This window comes from Coenobita brevimanus, chromosome 64 (genome assembly GCF_032717465.1).
Source record: "Coenobita brevimanus isolate Jiangsu-jjx chromosome 64, ASM3271746v2, whole genome shotgun sequence".
NCBI classification, from domain to species: Eukaryota; Metazoa; Arthropoda; class Malacostraca; order Decapoda; family Coenobitidae; genus Coenobita; species Coenobita brevimanus.
In genome coordinates this window covers 5,086,206-5,103,998 of record NC_137017.1, presented here as the reverse complement: position 1 = coordinate 5,103,998, position 17,793 = coordinate 5,086,206, and the positions used below count along the sequence as shown (strand labels likewise).

Below are 17,793 nucleotides of genomic sequence, written 5' to 3'. Positions count from 1 at the left end.
TCGTGATCAGCGTCGTATTCTGGTGTTATCTCTTGCTACAACTGAGCATTGAAGATAGTGGGGGAATTTTAGGGCTAGTTAAGAATGTATAGAATACAAGGGGTCTGTACTGTATATCATGGAAAATGTCTCTCTCTACCACAGAACTTCTTCGTGACTAGCATCATATTCTGGTGTTATCTCTTGCCCCAACTGAGCATTCAAGATAGAGAGAGGGGGAATTATTAGAGGAAGTTAATAGTAGAAATAGTGTGGAGAACATGTGTATTCTAGAAAAACTCTATCCTTCTCAAATCACTTCTTCGTGACTAGCATCATATTTTGGCGTTATATCTTGCAACACCCGAGGATTGAAGACGGAGAGAGGGGGTGAAATTTTGGGCCAGGCTATAGTAGGACTCGCCCACGTTTGCGGCTGTGGTGTTGTCCGCACCTGTGTACAGTGTTGCCACGTTTTCTATACCGTTATCTCTCTCTCTCTCTCTCTCTCTCTCTCTCTCTCTCTCTCTCTCCTGGCGGGAAATGTGAGCCACCCTGAGTACTTTTGATTCTTTTATAAGTTATTTATAATTGTGCTTTCATTTGTTAATTTGGTTTTGTTATATTTAGTGATGCCGACAATGCATTCAATGCATGCCCCTCTCCTGCCTCTCTCTCTCTCTCTCTCTCTCTCTCTCTCTCTCTCTCTCTCTCACCGACTGGGTGTGGAAGTGTTGCCGCTCGCGAGTGAATAATGTTTTTTTTTTTTTTTCTTCGGTATTGGCATATGCCTACTATTTTGTCCTACATATTAGCTTATGATTATAAATGTGATTATTCCTCGCCCTTAAAATTATGGTAAAAGCCGGTAAATGTGAGCATTTTTCCCTAGCAACATCTGTACAAGATATGCTTGGGTCTACGGAGGTACGTACTTTATCTTAGGCCAGTGTAAGTGTTGCCACTCACAAGAATTACATGAATTATTTCTTTTACTTTGGATATTGGCATATTTCTTCTTTTTTCAGGCTCATTCTATTATATCCATAACTGTGATATTATTACCCACCCTAAAACTACGCTAAAAACTATTAAAAGTGACTACAATTTCTTTTAGCAACACTGTACAATATGTATGCCATGTTTCTGTGTTACTGTATAAATATTTTATGCATAATAAGATTACTGTTAATTCATCCATCAAAATACACAAGTGTAAGTTTTATTCATCTGAATTTATCGAATTTGTGATGCCTTGTACATAAATAGCTTCCGTTTCACATCGCAAGTTGGGGAAACGTGGCACCATTGTACACAGGTGCGGCCACACCACAGCCGCAAACGTGCGCGAGTCCTACTATAAGAGTAAAAAATATATAACAGACTCGGCTATTATAGAAAAAAATAATCTTTCAATCTACCGTCTACGTTATGATTTTAGAAAGCTGAACTGCATACCTACTTCGGTTTCTGTAGAGGGTAAAGGGTAGATTGGAGCGAGTTTGGCCCTAAATTCTACTCTCTGTTTACCATAGGCCATGTATGTGTAGGTGTAGTGGTTTAATGCGCCAGACGGGGCAAAGGAGATATTTTGTTTTGGGGACGTTGATTCGAAGCTCTAATAGGCGACAGGAGATTTTAATTATGTAGGGAGAGAAAGAGAGGTTTTGTTTGTGTGTGTGTGTGTGTGTGTGTGTGTGTATGTGTGTGTTTGTGTGTGTGTGTGTGTGTGTGTGTGTGTGTGTGTGTGTGTGAGAGAGAGAGAGAGAGAGAGAGAGAGAGAGAGAGAGAGAGAGAGAGAGAGAGAGATAATAGGCCCAACGCAACCCAACCACCGTATCGCCTGTCCTTTATACCACCATTATGTATGTGATGCCTCTCTCTCTCTCTCTCTCTCTCTCTCTCTCTCTCTCTCTCTCTCTCTCTCTCTCTCTCTCATTTTCTGCTACATATGAAACAGTTATCATAGTATCATAGGCAACCAAGACATTTTAACATATATTTTTACCTTCTCCAGTTTTATATATATTTACCCATAATAACACCATCTAGCTGCTCCATCAGTACACAAATAAAAGCCATTGTGCTGAAAGGAAACTGTTGACATTCAAACCTCTTCATTGCGAGATGCATCACATGAGCTTTACGAAATCGTCATGTACTAAAAGCGATTAATGGAAGCTCCCTAACCCCATTCACTGCGAGAGGCGTCACATGAGCTTTACAAAATCGTCTGACGGAAGCAAGAATGCGGTGAAAATAGACGTCATCGTGCTGAAGAGATTGAGAAGGCCCCGTGTGATGCTACCAAACCCCCCCTAGTCCAGCCCTCCCTTTTTTTATGCCAATATATTTCTCGTTTACTTTTTTCTCCAACTTCTTTTATCCCATTTCCTCCTCCTCCTCCTCCTCCTCCTCCTCCTCTAGAAGAAAATACATAATGTTAGGTACAGACGTAATGTACGTAATAAAGGAATGTATATAAAGATTTAAAATAATAGAAGAAAAGACCAAAAAATACCCAAATAGATTTAAAAAAAAAAAAAAAAGGCGAAAAAGTTGGCTGTAAGAGAGATGTGGTTTTGGTAATGAGCATGTCCTTTACCATTATCACTCATATGTACAGGGTGCAATTCGTGTAGGAGTACAAAGGGAATACAAAGAAAACCAAACAGCAACAGACCTTATGGTCCTTTCGAGGCTGTTTGTTGCAGAGTAGACTATGACTTTGGGGAGGGGGGCGGATATGTGTGTGTGTGTGTGTGTGTGTGTGTGTGTGTGTGTGAGAGAGAGAGAGAGAGAGAGAGAGAGAGAGCGGGGGGAGGGAGGTTTGGTATGTTGAGTAGATACTGTAGGAGATGGGTTTGTGTGTGTGTGTGTGTGTGTGTGTGTGTGTGTGTGTGTGTGTGTCAGAAGAAGGTATGGAATATTGGGAAGGATGGGTAGGTAGGAAGGAATGTGAGGAAGAGATGGAACGGAAAAAGATGGGGAAGTTGTAATGGAAGGAGGAGATGGAGGGTGAAGATGAGGATGCCGAGGAGAAGGAGGAATGAAGGCAGGAATGGGAGAAGATATGGGTTATGAAATATTGGGGAACTGTTAAGGGGATGGGCTTCGGAACTTTAGGAAATGTACGCTGGAGAGAGAGAGAGAGAGAGAGAGAGAGAGAGAGAGAGAGAGAGAGAGAGAGAGAGAGAGAGAGAGAAGGCTTCCATGAAAATTGGGGGAGAAGAACTGGAATAGGGAAGAGGAAGGGGAGAGGAAAGGTGTTCGTAGAATGTTGGGGAAAACTAAGGAAAACAAGGAAAGCTTTTTTTTAAGTTAAGAAAAAATGAGCTTGGAGGGAGAAAGAATGGGCAAGATACTAGGAAAATTAAGGAGAACGAGGTGGAAGGAAAAGGGGAGGAGAAGGTCTTAGAAATTTGCTGGGGATGGCGTAGAATAAAGAAGTTTAGAAGAAAATGGTTAATGAACGAGTGGTGTTGACATACGGCGGGGACTTCCTGGAAAAGAGCATGTGGCGGGGGATGGAAGGGACGAGTGAGAGAGAGAGAGAGAGAGAGAGAGAGAATGTGTATTTGAGGAGGTGGCTGTGTGGTGGGCGGTGAAGCTGGTAGTGATAATTAGAGATAGTCGTGATTAGAGGGAGTAATTGCGTTGTGAAATTAGGGCGGTGGTGGATAATACGTGAGAGAGAGAGAGAGAGAGAGAGAGAGAGAGACCAAAAACATTACAATCTACGGGTCGGTACAACCGTATTTCTTATACTATAGTGTTGTCGTTTTAACTTGGCCGAAAATTGTCATCTACCCATCATGAATGTTGAGATATGATAGTAAATTGACGTTGAAATCTTGTGCTAGTCACGAAGAAGTGCTGTGGAGAGGATGTAGAGCCATAGCATTGTCCTTTTCAGTCATTGAGCAAGCCACAAAATGACGGAAATCTGAGCTATATTAATGTGAACGAAGTGTAGTCTTTTCCATTTTTATCTCCTCCTCCTCCTCCTCCTCCTCCTCCTCTTCCTTCTCCTCCAAAGACGCAGAGATCGCTAATACAACAATCACAAGAGCTTCAGTGGACAAACAGACGAGTCGTTAGTTGTCCATCCTCTCTTATATAATGTAACGAGTCAAAGAGGAATTGGGTTACGTTTAGAGAGAGAGAGAGAGAGAGAACCTATATCCCCAACAGCCTGTTACTACTCAGCATGCCTACACATTCTCTCTCTCTCTCTCTCTCTCTCTCTTTCTCTCAATTTTCTTATTTTCCATCACATCATCCTCTTATTCCATCTCCATCTCTTAGTCATTCTTATTATCCTTCATCTCCATCTTTTCATTTTCCTTTTCTATTTCGAACTCTATCTCCATGTGTTTCTTCCACCTCCTTCATCCATTTCCCACATTCTCTCACCCTTTCGTCCTCTCTCTCTCTCTCTCTCTCTCTCTCTCTCTCTCTCTCTCCCCCCCCCCATCCTCAGACCGCAGACAGACGCTCTCATTATAGCCAAATCAATCATTGCCCCCTGACGCACCCCCTCCCCCCGTGGCGAAGGAAGGTGTCTAATTAAACGCAGGTGTGGCGTGCGGTTGACCTGGCTACCCACACACACAGGTGAGCCCCAGGTAAGCCCTTGTCTCTCTCCCCAATTTGATTGAAAGGTGGATCAGTGGCATGTTATCCTTCCCCACTCTGATTTAAATGGAAAGGTGGAACTATGAAGTGTTATCTATTTTGGTCATGTAAATTGAAATATCTATCTATCTATCTATCTATCTAGCCCGACGCCCTAATCCCGCAAAGGGTGGCCGCAGACAAAACGCCTCCAAGTCGCTCTGTCACCCACCATTTGACTGCCCTCTCCCAAACGCACTGAAATGTGGATGTGTTAGTAAATATTTCCCTTCTCAATGTAATTTGAATTGAAGACTAGATCTGTGAAATGATCTTGTTTTTGTGTTTTTGGAAAGGGATGTTATATTAAGCCTATTATTCACATGTCACTGTATTTGGAATTGAAAGCTTGATCTGTGAAATAAGTCTGTAAAAATAAGCTTGTTCGTGGCAGAGGCGATAATGCGTTCGGAAAAGAGGACGTGGTGTTAGGGAAAGGGGTGATTATTGTGTTCGGGAAAAGGGAGATTGTTAGATTTCACTATCCATTTTGATTGAACGCTTGATCTAGAAATTTACTTGTCCTGGAAAGCGGAGTTTTTGATGTCCTTCTCACAAATATGGTCAGAAGTTGGATTGCGAAAGAATTACGTTGGGCATCTTAAGGAAGCGTAAGATGATGATGAACGTGTTAGAGAATCGAGGATGTGGTGATGTTTGCTTTGCTTTGGGCCAGAGGGAAGGTGGGAATGTTCGGTGTGCCGTGAAAAAGGAAGACTATTTCTGTGTGTCCTGGAGATGTTGATGATGATGGGCGTTTTTGGGGGAAAGAGAAGATTTTCGACGTATTTCGGGTAAAGAGAGGGTAATATTCTGCGTGTTCCGGGTGAGAGATGATGATGATGATGGACGAGGTGTGGGACAGAGAAGGTGAGGATATTCGGCGTGTTTGGGGCAAAGAGAGGATTATATTGCACGTGTCTGGGGGGAATGAGGAGGGGAGCTGGTGGGCGTGTTGGGATCGCTAAGGGGAAGGGGAGGATGTGATGACAAGCCGTTCAGATCAGAAGAGCGGATTGATTGGGGTGGATTGTCGCTCCGTGGGTGATTTGCTTAATTTGCCCCGGTGTGAGCGGATGTTGCGGCATTTACCGTAACTGATTGAATTCGCTGCGTTTTAGACCTGATTTAGAATTTAGTCTTGAATATATTAGAATTTAGTCCTGAATATATTGGAATTTAGTCCTGATTATATTAGAATTGTCATGAAATATTAGAATTTTGTCTTGAATATATTAGAATTTAGTCCTGAATACAATAGAGTTTAGTCCAGAATATATTAGAATTTAGCCCAGAATGCATTGGAATTTAGTCCCGAATATATTGGAATTTAGTCGTTTTGGTGATTAAGGTGTGGAATTTACGAGGATTATGGTATGTATGGAACTAATCATTGATCATCATCATCATTTTAGGGGTAAATTTGGGGGTGAGCGGGTATTTCCCTAACCTCTTTCTTGCGATGACGTTATTTTCTGTTTATTCACGTTACCACCAGACGATTTTATTCAGCTAAGTAAAACCGCGTACTAGTGAAGAGGTTAATGAAGGCATATCTAACCCTTCCAGTTGGAAAAGCGCATGCCAACCTGAATAAAAACGGAGATGGTATGAATAATATTAAAACATGGCGTCCTAGTTGTGAGGAATCTAATATCAATCGAGCATTGGTCATAGTGCACGTAAAAAAAAAATAAAAACAAAAATAGCAGTAACGCCCCATATATATAAACGGAACGATTCTGTATCAATTTGTGTCGAAGCGGGTGTCGAGTTCGGTGACGGGTTTCGAATTTCGCGTCCCCGTTTCTGTATTTTTAGAGGGACGGGCCGCCTATCTGTGTATCTCTTCGACCCGACCTGACCCGTTGCCCTACTGCGGCGAGGTCGGCCCAGTTTGCCCTCCCGCCATATCAGGACCGCATAGTAAACATTGTCTGGGCGGATTTTAGCATCATAACTAGCCTATACTCTGTTCACTGCGACTGGGCGTAAAATAGTCCTCCCTTGTGACTGCTGAGCTATATTAAGAGATTGGCGCGAAAATAGAGCGCTTGTCATGAAGTGCTGTGCAAAAAATGCACTCGTAGTATCGTCATATTCTGGCATTAAGGGAAATAGACTTGTAAAATGAGTATCTCCGCCAAGTTAGAGTGAGTGAACTATAGATTTTTTTTTTTTTATTATTATTATTGCACTGCTAGTCTCCCACATCCAGCATTGTTCGGGCCCATATTAGCATTGTCTGTTACTAAATTTGTTCAAGTCAGTTTTTGCTTTATCTCATTAAATATTTTCCAAACGTTTCCAAGCATCAGTTAACAGCTTAGGTAAAGTAAAACATTTTGCCAATTTATCACTTACCACTTTTCCCAAATGAATGGTTTCTGTCATTTTTTTTATTTATTTTTTGCATGATCCAGTTTAAGCTAATAGTTTTACTGGGTTTATCACTTACTGCTGTCAAGATTGGGCCAAAATGAATTACTTTCCGTTTTTTTTTTTTTTTTTTTTTTAAGCACCATTTATGGAGTGTTACGGAAAGGATGTAGAGCCGTAGTGTTCTCTTAATTCCATCATTGATCTGCGGGAAATGAATTGCTGAAGGGCGATAAAGTGAGTTTGGACCATATCACCCCACCACCCCAGTACCATTCCACTACCGTCCCAGGCTTGTTCCATCACCATACCACCACACCATATCAGCACCATCATTCGAGTACTGTACCACCACCTCTGCCAACCCACTGCCCTACCGCCTTACCTCACCACCACCACCACCTTACCACCCCATCATACCACCCCACCATCCCAGGACCGTCGCAAGCGTGTTTCATTACTGTCCAGCCACCACACCACACAGTCCCACCACCACCACACCACCACCATCCCGCCACACCACACCACCACAACCATCCCACCACACCATACCACACAATCCCACCACCACACCACCACTGTCCCACTACCCCGTCCCACCGTTGTCCCAGGGCTGTCCCATGATGGTCCCGGCAGCACCCCAAACCCTACTCATCAAAGACCCTCTGTCCCTTTGTCCTCGCGTTTGATCCTCCGTTGTAGTAGCATTACCTCCACTAACCCCTCCCCACCTTCCCTCCTCCCCTCCATCCCTCCTTCTTCCTCCCCTTCCTTCTACCCCCCTTCCTGCCTTCTTCCCTCCTTCCCTTCCCCTTCCCTCCTTCCCTTCCCCTTCCCTCCTTCCCTCCCAACCCCTAACTTCTCTCCCCTTCCTCCTTCCTTCTTCCCGGTCTCTCCCTCCCCTTGTCTCCCACGTCACTCTCTCTCTCTCTCTCTCTCTCTCTCTCTCTCACAGCGTCGTAATAGCACTAGAAACTTCTTTTAATCATGACAAATTCGTCTCCACAGAATTCAAGCTCCCATGACTCACTCAGCTGAATAAAACCGTCCACGTGAGGGTTGATAGTATTCGAATTAACACCCAGACTTGTACAAGGCAGCTGAGATAATCGTCTGAAGTTAGCTGAGGGATAAATACAGTTTTCCCGGCCTTCAGTAGGGAAGATTGGCGTTGATAGTTCATTCATATCTCCCCTACAGAATTCATCGGCATCCCTATAAAACGGAAATCGCGGCCCATTTTTCAGGATAGAAGGAAACTCAAAACCTGTTATTGTATCCCGTGAGTTAACACATTGGCTGCAGTGACGTCATACATTTAATCAGATAACGAAGTATCCGTAATGATTTAGCGGATCTGTGAAGACTATCGTAAGCCCTCCGTTAAAAAAAAAAAAAAAATCTTCGTAGTAAATGGATTTATACACAAATCCTCGCAGTAAAGGGATTTAGACATAGAAATCCTCGTTGTAAAGGGATTTATACATATCAGAACAGGAAAGCTAGCCATTTATTTTAGAGGCGAAAAATATAAGCCAAGAGATTTTCCTTTGCAGAATTTTTAATATCCCAGGCCATAGGAAACTCACGATCGATTTCCATGCGAGAACCATCTGGGAACTGGGGAAGAAAAAAAATAGTGGAACGTAGGAAGTGTAGCGGATTTCTGATGTGTAGCGAATATCTGATGTGTGGCGGATTTGTGATGTGTGGCGGATTCCTGATGTGTGGCGGATTTCTGATGTGCAGCTTATTTCTGATGTGTGGCGGATTCCTGATGTGTAGCGGATTCCTGTCGTAAAGTATACAAGGTTACCAATATTCCGAAAGCCAATACCCATTCCTTCACGCGAACCGCCTAGGAGTCAAGCAGGTAATTTATAAGCCGTGAGGAATTTATAAAAAGAGGGAATTGCCTTTGAAATTCTTAGTGATAGTACGATTTTAAGTAGCTTACGTTTGTTTTGTATAATATGTCTAATCTTGGACCATAAGTAACGCAAAGATATATTTATGCGAGAATAACCTAAAGAGCTAAAAAGGTAATACTTTGGACGAGGAAGACATGATACCTCCTAATACACAAGACTCATCGCCGTCACTCGAGAAATGCAGTGGGGTGGGACTTGACCTGCGGAACTTTTTCGACGATGGATTGAATTAAACTTTTCTCGCCTTGTAAAAATTCATATTGCTCCTAATTATGCGAAATTCACGATCAGTTCTTTAAGAGGAGCCTGTGGAGTCACATGGAGAGACAGGCTGACGAATGAGGATATAAAGGAGCGTTGTGGTGTTGATGTAGATGTGATAGGAAGCGTTATGAGGAACACACTGAGGTGGTTTGGCCATGTGGAGAGAATGGAGGGTGAAAGACTGACGAAGAGAGTGTATGTGAGTGAGGTGGAGGGGGGAAGAGGAAGGGGGAGACCGAGGATGGGATGGAGGGATGGGGTGGAGAGGTATATGAGAGAGGGGGGTGTGAGTTGGGAGCAGGGCAGTGAAATGGCGGGGGACAGGGCGACTTGGAGGCGATTTGTTTGTGGCCACCCCAAACGGGATTGAGGCGTCTGGCAATAGATAGATAGACGATCAGTCTCCCTCCTGAAAATCGGAAGGGAAGTTGATTGCCATTTTCTGTACTATTATTATTATTATTATTATTATTATTATTATTATTATTTTACTTACCCAGGAAAGTCCAGGTTAGGTTAGGTTTGTTTTTTATTATCAGGGTTATTATTATTATTTTTTTTTCGTCTATTTGCAGCTCATTTCACGTAGCTCAGTGGAGGAAGAGTACTTATCTGCATCATTTCTGTAGCACTTCGTCATGACCAAGCATAATTTTTAGTGCTGATCTGCTGTTACACTTCAGCACTCAAGATGAAGAGATGATAATTTTAGGCCAAGTTTAGTGAAAGTTATATAAAATTCCTTCTCAAAATTCCACAGTATCCCAAATTACACGAACCATTTTGACACGAGAACCGAAGAATAATAAAAACAGAAGATTAATTATATCGTTATTTTGACATGGAGCAAATTCAGTCCGAAATTATATGAAAATCACCATCGATTTTGACACGAAAACCGAAAATAATCAGTCACTATACCGGCGATAAGTAGAATTCAACCGTGAGACTTTTGGAAATGCATAGTGTACCTGCAAAATACAAAAATTATCGTTGAGTCGATCCTATCCCAGACAATGCAGAACTTACGAAGGATTTTGACACGGGTACTCTGATAATTTCGCTCAGCGGCCCCCCATAGCGGTCACTCTGCGGCGGACACACGGGGGCCGACTTGACTCACCGCCCTGTCTCGGCTGCCTTGCAAAAACCGAGAGAGAGAGAGAGAGAGAGAGAGAGAGAGAGAGAGAGAGGATGATTTTAGTAGCTGGTATAGATGATGGACGACTTGGAGTAAAGAGAGAACGAGAAGGGGGGGGGGTGATTTTGGTAGCAGTTGTAAGAGGACGAGAGAGAGAGAGAGAGGTTCAGGATGTTTGTGTTAGTGAGATAAGATGATTTCCTGCATGTGTGTAGGTTAAGATGGTTGGAGCTTTGTACAGTAGTGTGTGTGTGTGTGTGTGTGTGTGTGTGTGTGTGTGTGTGTGTGTGTGCTAAGTGATTCAGGAGATAACATGTCGTAATATCTATTCCGTAGCGATTAATTATTCACAATATACTTCAACATTCTCTTATATGTTCTCGGTACAAACAGAATCGATACTGAAACAACATGAATAACGTACGAGAGAAGGTGTAATATGCAAAAAATAAGTCGCCAAGGAAAAAGTGCTGCGAAGCCTGGTATCTCACCTATAATACTTTTTTTTACTTCGATTTTTTTTTCTTCCTTTTGCTTCAGATCATTATCATCATTATTTTTATTTCCTGTTCACCAAACAAATCACCGTAGTTTAAGTGCTATAGGGAGCTCCGTAACACCTCCCCCTAAGTGATTTATTTTCATTATTACAACTTAGTACTCTCGTGTTATTTATGCAGTTTTGTTATCGACATACATTGCATCAACATACAAGAGGATAATTAAGTGTAATGTAGAGAATAAGTCGCTGAGGAAGGGGTGTTACGATTGCTGACTAAATCTCTAGGGAAGAGGTTACGAGTGCAGAATAAATCGTGTAGGTGTTACGATTGCCGAGTAAATCGCTGAGGAGGTTTTACGATTGCAGAATAAATCGCAAAGGGAGAGATTTTACAGTTTCACAATAAATTGCATAGAAAAAGGTTTTACGATTGCAGAGTAAATCGTATAAAGAGATGTTACGATTGCAGATTGTCACTTAAAAAGAGGTGTTTACGAATTCAGAATAAATCGCTTAGGAAATGTGTTACGGTTTTAGATTAAATCCCTGCGGAAGAGGTGTTACGATTGCAGAAAAAGTCACTTAGGAGAAGGTGTCACAATAGCAAAATAAATCGCTTAGAGAAAGTGTTACGGTATCCCCAAAGTCGCCTATAATACGACTCCTTATCATCTCCTTGTGATGATCTTTGTACACTAATGAGTAGTAATTAAACGAACTCAAATATCACTCAATTAATTCGGAACTTCGGTATTGTAAAGAGTATCGAAATCTATTAAGAATTCCTGTCATCATCATCATCATCATCATCATCATCATCATCACCGCCACCACCACCACCACCACCACCACCATGAGAAATTTCCATCATCATCATCATCATCAGGTTTCCCACTGTCTGCGATAATGAAATGGGTTGAAATTTCGCTCAGTTAAGTTGCTCTCTTGGAAGTGTAAAGGGATTATTGAATGACTACCCTTCTTATATCCATACGTCGGTTGCTAGTCTCTCTCTCTCTCTGTCTGTCTGTCTGTCTGTCTCTCTCTCTCTCTCTCTCTCTCTCTCTCTCTCTCTCTCTCTCATTTTTTCATTCCTGCTATCTCCAGACGATTTTATTCAGCTCTGGGGAGACTCTGGTAATTAGAGGGGTAAAATACAGCCTTCGTGTTTACTTGAAATTCGGTGAGCTTTAGTTATGGATGCTAATGAATCCCCTTGGTTATTAGTCAAAATTATCTTAATTTGACCACAGTGGCTATCAGGTCAGCTGAGATGAGTGAGAGTAATTGGTCAGATTAGAATAAACTTTCTTTAGTAGGACTTCGTACTGTAAAGAAAATGAATGAAAATAGTTTGGTAGTATCAAGACTAAAAAAAAGAAGGCCTTTATTTTCCACTTCACTACTATAGTTCGTTCACCTTAACCTGGCCCAAATTTTTATTCCTTTGCAGCTTATTTCACGAAACTCAGTGGTAAGAAAAAAAAAAATTGGCTCTGCAACCTTTCTTAGCACTTCTTCGTGACTAGCGTCATTATCTAGTGTTATCTTTATTGTTATAGCTCAGCATTCTAGATGGAGGGATGGCAGTTTTAGACCAAGGAAAGTGAACAGAGTATAGAGGGCCCTCCTAAGCTGAATATAATCGTCTGGTAGCCTAACGAATATCCCAAAGACCTCATCGTACTGAAGAGGTTGTCCCCATTTATCCCCATTTCTCTCCATTTCTCCATCTCATCCCATTTATCATTTCTCCCCATTTCTCCCTGTTTTTCCCCACCCCACCCATCTCTTGCCTGTTCCTGTCCCAAACTTCTCCTATTTCCATTTTTAATACTCCTGGCACAGTTTTCTTAGTTATTTCCTTTCTTCGTTTTTTTTCACATTTTCCTTACTCTTGCTATGCCCAACTTCTGCCCATCTTCCTTATACTTCCCCGCTACCAGTTTTCCACCCAGTCTTTCCTACCCCTACCCCATTTTCCCTGCTTCCCCATTTTTCATACTTCTAAATTTTCCTTGCTTCTAAATTTTTCCCCTTTGTCCCCAGTTTTCCCTGTCACTGCATTCTTTCCCTTTACATCTCTCCACTTTCCCTACTTCTCCCCATTTTCCCGACCTCTGTTTTTGGCTACCTCCATTTTTCCCCTCTTGTCCCCATTTTCCCTACTTCTCCCCATTTTCCATACTCCTCACTTTCCCTACTTCTCCCCATTTTCCATACTTCTTATTTTGCCTACTTCTCCCCATTTTTCCCTTTTTCTCGCCATTTTTCCCACTTCTGCTCATTTTCCACAATTCTCCCCATTTTCCCTACTTCTCCATTTACCACGTTTCTCCCCATTTTCCCAGCTTTTCAAATTTTCCTACTTCTCCCCAATTTCCCTACTTTTGCTTCCCTTTATTCTCAACTTCTTCCCCATTTCTCAGCACTGGTCCCATTTCCTCTACTTTTACCCCAATTCTTCTACTCTTTTCTTCCTATCTCTTCATTCTTCCTATTTTTACTCCCCATTTTCTCATACCCTATTGCCTGTCCCTATTGCATCTCGTTTTCCCCCACTATACTCTTTTTACTTGGCCCTGACTTTCGTCCTTTTGCAGCTTATTTCACATAGCTCAGTGGCAGAGAGAGAGTGCGACGGCTCTGCATCCTTCCCATACCACTGCTTCGTGACTAGCATAAATGTTTAGTGTTATACTTGTTACGGTTCAGAATTCAAGAGTGAGAGATGGTAATTTTAACCCAAGAAAAAAGGAGTATGGCCACAAGCCTCTCCAACCTAATAACAACCCATTTCCGTATTTTTTTCCTTTTTCCATTTTCCCTCTCCCCCTCGCACATTTTTCATTCTTTTCTGTCTTCTTGTCCTCCCCCTCCCTTTCCTTTCCATCACGTCACCGTATAGCCTGTATGCGTCTTTTCTCCTCCACATCCTCTATCCTTCCTTGTTTTCCCCTTTTTATTCTACTTTTCTTCCTGTCTCCAATTGTCCTCTTCAACTTTCGTCTTTCCTTTCATAATTACTTCTTTCTTAATCTGCTTTCTTCGTCTCTCATTCTGTTTCCCTCTTCTTCTTTCCTTTTCTTACCCTTCCTTATTTTCCCCTTTTCTTCCTTTTTATTTTCTTTCACTTTTCTCCCTACGTGTTCCCTTCTCTCCTTTTCTTCTCTTCCTCTTTCATTCCTGTTCCCTCCTTTCCTGTTTCTCTCTTTCATGTCTGTTATTTTTTTTTCCTTCTCCTCCTCTTTCTGTTCTCCCCGCTTTCCTTCCCCTCTCCCTTTCTTCCCCCTTTCCTCCATTTTTCCCCCATTTCAGTCTCCATGTAATCATTTCCCCCTCCTCCCCCCCCCTCTTCCCTCTTCTTTTTCTATTTTCCCTCCCTCCCAACTCGTACGTCCCATTTTTCCCTCCTTCCCTTTCACTTCTCTTTTTCCTACCATCCCTTTCATTCTCCCTCCCTCCCTCCCTCTTAAAACCTTTCCTCTCCCTCTTTTTTTTCTCCCTTTCTTCATCCCTTTCCTCTTCATTTTCATCTCCCTTCCATTTACACTCTCTCTCTCTCTCTCTCTCTCTCTCTCTCTCTCTCTCTCTCTCTCTCTCTCTCTATGCCTCTTCATTTTTACCCATCCCTCCTCATTTCTCTCTCTCTCTCTCTCTCTCTCTCTCTCTCTCTCTCTATGCCTTTTCATTTTTACCCATCCCTCCTCATCCCTCCCACTCTCACCCTTCCCCACTTCTCTCCTCTTCCCCTATTTTGCCTCCATCATTTACTGTCTATCCATCGTCCTTTTCTCTCGTCCCTTTTTCCTTTTCCTCATTTTTCCTTAACTCATGTTTTTGTTCTCTCCCTCTCTTAGTTTTCTATCCCTCACATTTCCCTTTTCACCTGTTAGTTCGATATTCCTTCATGATTTTAAGCTCTTCATCTCATCCCATTTCTTGTTCTTTCCTCCTTCATACTCTGCGTTATTTCCATTCACTTATTTTTCTTTCTCTCTCCCACCCATCATATATTGCCATTCCCTCTTCTTTAATCATCTTGTCCCTCCTCCCTTCCCTTTCCACCAATCTTTCATCCCTTCCCTCTCCATTATTCTTTGTCATCAGGTTTATCTCTTATTTCCTTCGTTTATCCACGTTCTCCCATCCCCTAGTTAGCAGCACCGTCCCCTCTTTCCTTTCAATCCTTCGTTCATCCCTTCACCTCCTTTTTTTTTAATTGTCACAACCTTCATCCTTTTTTCTCCCTGCAGTGTTTTATCCTCGTTCCCTTTATTTTATCATCAACTCTGCCTCCCCTTTCCCCATCCATCCTTCCCTCATCCCTTCCATTCCCATTCCTTAGATTCCTATTTCTTAATTTTTCTCTGTCTCCCATCTTTTCGTTTCCCCTTTCTGTCTCATCAGTCATGTTTCCCTTCCCATCCTTCCTTCCTTCGTTCTTCCCTTCCACTGTCATGTCTTTTCTCACCATGTCTCCCTTTGCCCCTTTCCGCCATCCATTTCCTTCCCTCCTTCCTTCCATCCACTGCCATTTCCTTTCTTTTCTAGATTCAATCCTATATTTTTTTTTTTTCGTCATTGTCATAACCACCACCAGAACTACATGCAAGACCTGTTTATTTACCTTTAACGACGACGAATTACAGATGGCAATGTAGATGGACGCTGGTTGATGCTGTAACTTTTCATGTAAGTCCTCATTCTCCTCTCATCATATTCTCGCCTGTCTTTTTCTTCTCTTCACCGCTCTTCTTCTTTTCCTCGCCTCTTGATGTCGTTCTTCGTAGTTCCTTCGATAACTTTTCCTTTTTTTGGCCTCTTCCCTTTCGTCTCTTCTTCTCTCTTCTCTCCTCTGTTCTCCCTCGTTACTTTCTCTTCTTGTTCTTTCCTGTGCCTCCGATAGTTTCCTGTCTTCTATCGTTCGTATTGTCCTTTTTTCTAACTCTTCTTTTTTCACTTTTTCATATTTTTGCTATTCGTATCACTCTTTTCCTTCTTGCTTCTCTTCTTTTTTCTCTTCTTTTCTCATCTGTCCTCTTTATGTGCTTCGCTTCTCTAGTCTCTATTCTTCTCTCCTACACTAGCTTCTTTCTAAATTTCTCCTCTCCCTTAGTCTTTCACTCTCCTGTCCTTCACTCCTCTTCTTTCTGTCTTCTCACTCTTCCTTACTTAGCTCTCCCCTCTTTCTACTCCTTCCTGCCCTCTTAGCTCCTGTATTTTTGTCCTTCACTCATCTTCTCTTTCTTCCTCACTCCTCTTCTGTCTCTGCCTCACTCTAGTTCTCTTCCAATTTGTCCCCCCTCTTACTCGTATCTTCTCTCTCCTCTCGTTTTCCCCTCTCCTGTTAGTTTTTCTCTCTTGTCCTCTCCTCTCTACTCTCTGTTCTTCCCTACACAACCAAATCACCCCACATAACACCCCTAAAATGAGTCAGTTTTGCCGAGAGGGGTGAGGCAAGTGAGAGAGTGAGAGAGAGGGTTGAAGCGAGTCGCCCGATGCAACGTGGTAGGGAACTTCAACTCTCGCGGTCCGACTCGACTCACACCCTTCTACATATTTCCATATTCCCGGCTTGTCGCGCCTCCAGCCGGAAAGCCGAAGGCACGGGGGGCTTGGAAGGTGATCAGCGGCGGTGTCTGTGGCGGCGGCGGCGGCGGGATAGCAGGAGGGGAAGTGGCGGCGGCGGTGGCAGTGTGGAGAGGAGTGTGTGGTTGGTTGGAGAGCGGCGGCGGGTTGGGTGTCGACAGCGGGTGATCGCGGGGGAGACTGAGTGAGGGAGAGGAGCAGCCACCACGCCCCCCGCCCCCCCCCGCCGCCGCCACGCCCCCCTTGTGCCGTCACGCCTTCCTGTCGCCGCCTCCACGCCTCCTGCTGCTAACGATACGCCCCCCATCGCCGCCGCCACGCCTCCTGAAGCTTCCACGCCTCCTGCAGCCTCCAAGCCCTCCTACTATGGTCACGCCTTCATGTCGTCTTCGCCACGCCTTCTGCTGTAGCCTCCTGCTGTTGCCACGCCCCCTGTCAATGCCGTTATGCTTTCCGGCCCCCCACCACACACCCCCTCCGCCACCACGCCCCTCCTTCCTTGTCCTGTTGGCTCCTCCCCCCGTTACTGTTTTTCCTCCTCCCGTTGTTCTGCCCTCCTTTGGCGAGTCTTAAGATTATGAAGTTCAGCAGCAGTAACAACAGCCTTCTTCCTGTTGCTGTTGCATCTCCAGCACTCCCACACCACACCCCTACCACACTGTCTACCACGCTATCTTCCACACCATCCTCACACCCCTACCACACCAGCTACTCGTCCTGCAACATCATACCGTCTGCCACACCGTACACCTCCCCCATCACACCATCTACCACACTTCCGCCACACCCCCACGACACCACACGGCCTACCCACCTACCTACCCAACCATACCTGTTACCACTACCACCACTATACGCCTCTTACCACACCGCCACACACTGCATTATACCCAACTCCCACCACTGTGACCCTCACCACAGCATTCCACCCACACCACACCACGTACCACACCCAACTACCCCCTCTCCCCACCACACCACCTATCTCTCCACAAAACACCTACCATTCACACCCACCACAGTCCATCAATCCATATTACGCTACCACAACCGCTTTTCCCACTCACACCACCACCACCATCACCACCACCACACCACACCACACTACCACCTCCACCGTCAGTGCACAACTCCATCACCTCCACCTCCACTACCACCACATCACCACCAGGACCACCACACCACCACCGCTGCCACACCACCTCCACTACCATTACACCACCATTTCCACACCATCTCCACCTCCTCCACCACACAACCTTAACACCAAACTGAATGCAAAGTACAGCAGTATTGGTGAAGAAGACAGCAGTAGTTTATAATGAAAG

The 17,793-nt window shown here is 43.7% G+C and overlaps 1 protein-coding gene across 1 annotated transcript in view; it reads left to right on the top strand.

Annotated features, from left to right (window-relative positions):
- Window positions 1-17,042: 17,042 nt before the first annotated feature.
- LOC145404629 (uncharacterized) overlaps window positions 17,043-17,793 on the top strand; it is a 42,748-nt gene continuing 41,997 nt past the window's right edge. The window contains exon 1 of the mRNA XM_080276151.1: window positions 17,043-17,269. Within this exon, the coding sequence (XP_080132277.1) occupies window positions 17,043-17,269 (227 nt within the window). The remainder of the gene's footprint in view (window positions 17,270-17,793) is intronic.